General features: G+C 62.4%; 1 protein-coding gene across 1 annotated transcript; it reads left to right on the top strand.

Moving 5' to 3' along the window:
• Window positions 1-1423: 1423 nt before the first annotated feature.
• F751_5274 (2',5'-phosphodiesterase 12) lies at window positions 1424-3512 on the top strand (the record flags this gene model as incomplete). Its single annotated transcript, XM_011402643.1, has 6 exons — window positions 1424-1566; window positions 2037-2205; window positions 2402-2534; window positions 2680-2804; window positions 3085-3354; window positions 3501-3512. The coding sequence occupies 6 exons, from the start codon at window positions 1424-1426 to the stop codon at window positions 3510-3512; spliced, it is 852 nt and encodes a 283-aa protein (XP_011400945.1).
• Between the last annotated feature and the right edge of the window lie 1750 nt (window positions 3513-5262).

Below are 5262 nucleotides of genomic sequence, written 5' to 3'. Positions count from 1 at the left end.
GGGAAGGGTTCGTGACGATGATGAGTCCTTGAGGGAGACACCGTGGCTCTGCTCTGAGGATGCACGCAGGATGCGAGAAGGAAGTGGAGGGAACACGGAGTCCTTCCAAGCACGAGTGCATGCCCTTCGCAGAGCACAGCATGACGACAGAACAGGCACCCTTGCCATGTGCACACCCGGTGGTACTCCTTGAGGCCCTCCAGCTGGGCTCCACAGCCCTCCACTTGGCAGTACAGAGGCCCTGCAGAAGGGTTGGGAGTGATCTGGACCATGCCTGGTGCCGGCAGACGATGCGCCTGTCAGAGAATAGGCGCTGACGTCGCAGCGGGTACAGCCGCAAAGCACTCCATGAGACGACGTTGGGCCATTTTCTTTCCCCCCCTGCCATTCAGCTCACCGCTCCGGCCTTTCAAGGCCATGCCAGGCCCTGTGAGGGAGTCATGCCCGCCAGAAACGCCCTGCTCATGCCCGGGGCTGTCCAGCGGACTCTGCCCCGAGGCCTGCTCCGGGGCTTCCACCAGTGGCGCGAAGCTCCCCAGCAGGGGGATGGACTGCAGGCCCTGCATGGCTCCCAGGTCCAGCCCGGGGCCTGTGGGGTACCCCTGCATGGGCTCCGCGGTACAGTCCTCCCTGTCCTGCCGCTGTCCTGCGCGGTACACTTCCGAGACGACACACTCGGACTACCTTCACCCAGGTATGTTCTGATTTTGTGAGAGACACAATTAACAACGCAGAGTTGAAGAACGACTTTGCGAGTTGACGCTTGCATGTCCTCCCTGTTGCCTCCGGGGCTGCGCAGCGTCCGATGCTGCTGCCTGGCTTTTCCGTCGGACAGGCGATTTTCCCTGTGATGATCAGAGCTGTGCAGGTCCATTGGGCCCGCTGATCAAATGTGTGAATTACATACAAGGACAAACTGATAGGATTACAACAAAGTGGCATGTTGCTCGCTCCTTTGGGCTCCAGGCTGCTCTGATACACCCATCTATGGAATCTGCCTGCCTCACTAGGTATCAGAGTTCTATGGCGCATAAAAACAATAGGACACTCCGCTCACATATGCATGAAGGGGATGGTAATCCTCTCCTTTAGACTTCATTAATCTGGTTGTCTCGGTGGACATGCTCCCTGTTGCAGACCGGGAGCATCCCCCCAGCTTGCCAAGCCATGGTATGCAAGGGGCTTCGTACCTTGCTCCCCTTTGAGAACCGAGGAGGTGCCCTGTCTTCCTGGGAGAGCCCTAAAGGTCGTGACGTACAACATCCTTGCCGACTGCCTGACCACACGGTGAATGTGTAGGGAAGCAGTCAGCATGGGAGTAAGACAGCATGCATGCACCGAATGACGTAAGATGCAGTTTCAAGGACAGAATCACAGAATTGCATGCTCTGGTCAAAGCAAAGCAAATCCTTGCAATTGCAGGATGCGATCCGAGTATGATGCCGCAGTACTGGACCCAGTCAGACGCGTGGCCTTGCTCATGGCGGGGGAGCAGGCACTGGATGCTGATCTGTACTTCCTGCAGGAGGTGGAGGAGGGGCTGATGGAGAGCCTGCGCGAAATGATGTCAGGTCACTAGGTGGGTTGGAGCAGAAGGATGTGCATGCATGTGTTTTCCGGCCAGGCAGTTTGCTACCCCGGACTGGCAGTCTGCCTCTGCAGCAGAACCAAACCACGGGTGAGGACTCATATCCTTGTCCTCGCTGCTATTTTGGAGCGGCGCAGGTGCATTGCTCCCTTGCGGATGCACTACACAGCGGCAAGCGCGTGGGGATCTGCCTGCTCTGGCGATGTGCCCGTTTGCAGCCTCTCGCCAGCCTTGAGCAGCGGTGGGTCGGGGTTCTGGGTTGTTGTAGGGCCGATGGAGAGAGCCTGGCGCTTTGGTCCCAGTCATCGACGAGATAGACTCCCGGTTGCCAAGGGGATCTCGCACGGCTCCCGATGCCGAGCACCCCTAGCAGCATGACGCTGAGGAGTCTTCCCCCACATGCAAATGCCACTTGGACCTGCGGCCCCTTCTCCCCACCACCGCCCAGACTGGACGCCGTCGTGTTGGAGCCAGGCGACACCGCGCCCTTTGCGCTGAGAGCACGCGCGCTGGACGAGACCGTGCTCGTCAAGAGGTTCTTGGATTTGGAGACCGGACGGGCTTTCTGCGCGGCAGTCACGCACCTGTACTACCACCCTCGCCACCCCGACCTCAAAGTATGCTGCATGCGATGCAGGGCCCCTTGGCTTTGGATGTGCAAGCAATGATGTTCCCCTTCAATGATCCTGCCCTCCCCTCTTCAACTGTCACCCTGGTGTGTACATCGATTGCTCGTGTATTCTCCTCCATTATACGACATCCCTCCCCTGCCAACAACGTGACCAAGCGGTTCTGCCACACTCCTCTGAGCAGGTTCTCCAGGCGCACGCCGCCTGTGCGGCTGTGCGCGCCTTTGCATCAGCCCAAGGTGGACCGCAGCCCATCCTTCTGGCCGGCGACTTCAACTCCCTCGCCGAGAAGCGCGTGTCGGACGAGTTTGACGAGGGTGCGCTCAGCGTTGTGCTTAGCAGCGGTTTGAATGGGAGCAGGCGAGGGGGGGGGGGGTGCCTGTGGTAGGCAGCGAGACAATGGAATCCCATGAGTTGGGAACCTTGCATGGTCCCACCTTCTTCACCCTCCTGGCTTCTCAGTTCCGGAGGGCTGCATCAAGGTCAGCGGCGTGTATGAGCTGCTGAGTCAGGGGCGGGTGGCCCCCTCCAACTCAGACCACCCTGCCAGCCGCAACTCGCCGGCCGAGCTTGGGCGCCTGAGGGACGTGAGTTGTGAGGCCTTGGAGTGCCCGGGAAAAGGAAGCTGGATTGGGAATGGCTCTCGCTTGTATGGGAGTTCTCCTTGGTTGCATTTGCATTTTGCTCGGCTGGCTGGGACTCTTAGAGTGGTGCATGGGATCAATACCTGGTGGGGCTGCATGGGCAGAGGAGCTTCCGGGAAGGGCGTGCGGGTTGCCTCCCCGGTCACGCTTGAACCAAGCATCGGCCACCGCGCCGGCCGAGAGCATCGGAAAGGGGAGGCCATGTGCACACCCCATGGCGCAGGTGGAGTGGACCAGCACAGGGCTGAGCCTGGAAAGCGCGGCGGTGAGGGCCTGGGGGCGGGAGCCAAGCTTCACCAACCACACACCCTCCTTCACGGGGTGCCTGGACTACGTCTGGCTGAGCCGCGGGGATTGGCAGGTGGTCGGCGCCATGGCCATGCCAGGCGGCTCAGAGGGCGGGGAGCCCAACCAGGCGACACCTGGATACGGGCCGCTGCCCAGTGCCACGGAACCCTCTGATCACGTGGCCCTGGGCTTCTGCTTGAGGCTGGTGAGGGCAGGTGGAGCCAACCCCGAAGGGCAGCGTAAACAAGTTTGCATGACGACCTCGACGGCAGATTCTCTGAAATGTATGGCTGGCCTCAGCATATAATTGACCTTCCTTGTGCTGAAATCCACCTGATTGACATCACACAGGGAGAGCACTGATCACAGAAGTGAGTCATGCGGCAGCGTTCGCTCACGTGCCTGTTGCCATTCGAGCATCCGGAAAACCCCCTTCGCAATACTCTTCCCTCCTCCCCCCCCCTCCCCCCCCCCGCAGCCGCTGACGGTGAATTCGGCCCATTCCGGATGACACATTTAGGCGTTCCAAGATGTCGCAAGGATTGTGTTGGGCCTGACACTAAGAAAACAAGTACAGAACTTCCCTTTTCGCGCCAGCATGTTGCGAGGGGTGGAGGATGTTGAGTGGAACATGTGCCGGCAACGGCTTCAGCTAGATTCCCGCAACACGCTCCCGCACCCTCGGGGGGTAGTCAGGCGTATCAGCACATGGGTGACGAATTATATTGAACATTTCATGTCTACATTCCTCTACATGTCGATTGTTTCGCCCACATGGGTGCTGAGGAGGTCCGCCGGGCGTCAGTCCTGCCTTTTCCAGCGCGGCGCCCTTTCTTCGAATCTGCAGCTGCGATCACCGGGGGGCACCGTGACCCGCACCTTCCAGGACCGCCCTTCCCTTCTCCGTGAACAGATCGGGTCCTATTTTAAAGACATTCGACAGAATAGCGCTCAGTCGCCAAGCCTCAGGCGGCGCACGAGCGGGCTACGAAGTCGCCCAGCACGTCGTCTTCAAGGCACAACCTCCCCTTTCCTCCGGACCTCGTCCAGACGCCTCTCAGGCCCCATTTTGATTGCCGATACGAGCGTTTGATTGAGTTGAGCACCCCATCTCCGTGAGCTGGTGCGCGCGAGCTTGACGCACTCCGCACGAGCACGCGTTGCCCGTCCTCTGACAAACCTCGCGACTGCCGGTGGGCCGGGTGCCCGAACGGCAATGGCTGCAGAGGAGCAGCTCCTCCAGCCGTTCAGGGAGCACAGCGCCCTGCTGGTGAGCCGGGGGTGGTCGGCGCTGGGACGCTGCGGGGTCTGGCATCCAGCATGAAACGGGAGCTCCCTCCCTCCGACACTGGAAGGTCCAACGGAAAGCATCTCGCTGCCAGGGCCCTGACCCCAACCCCTGCCCCCTTGCTCACAACGCTCATGTCCACTTCACCCCCAGGACGAACATTTGGCGAGCTTTTTCGGCCCCGCGGGCGCCTCACGGACGGGGCACCCCGGCCGTCCGGACTGCATCAACGAGTACGGTTCCCTGCTGGAGGACGCCAGCGGGCCCGGGCCCCAGAAATGGACTCGACTGAGTAGGATGCTGCCGTCGGGATTGAATCTGGATGTCCTGGAGGAGCCCCCCGCCCCCCGCCCGGGCCACCGGTCAGCCTCGGAGCCACCCCCACAGCTGGGGACCGCCCGAGCAGACCCGGCACCGGCAGGCGCCGCCCCGGGATCCCCGGTCCTCCAGCCGCCCCGCATCCCGCGTATGACCATCAAGCTGGGGGGCAGGGTGGTGGCCTCCACGGGGCCGTGCGCCCCCAAACCCCCCATGGCGCCGCCCCGCCCCCTTCCCGCGGCCCCGGCCGTGCAGGCCATCCTGCGCAGCCTGGATGGGCTGGGGGCGGTGCCCGCGCTGGTGTCCCCACTGCCCCCCACTTGGTCGGCCAGCGTGCGTGGCGGGGCAGGCCCCGAGCGGCGCGAGTCGGAGCCGGCGCACCCGTCGGTCCGGCCGCAGGAGGGCGCCCCGGCTGCGAAGCGGGCGCGCCGGGGCGCAGTCTCCGCCGCCGCGGCGCTCCCCCGCACGGACGTAGGGACGGACGAGCAGACCAGCGCGAGCCCCCAC

Source organism: Auxenochlorella protothecoides, assembly GCF_000733215.1.
Source record: "Auxenochlorella protothecoides strain 0710 unplaced genomic scaffold scaffold60, whole genome shotgun sequence".
Classification (NCBI taxonomy): domain Eukaryota; kingdom Viridiplantae; phylum Chlorophyta; class Trebouxiophyceae; order Chlorellales; family Chlorellaceae; genus Auxenochlorella; species Auxenochlorella protothecoides.
The sequence above is the reverse complement of the archived record's forward strand: the minus strand, read 5'-3'. Positions and strand labels throughout refer to the sequence as shown.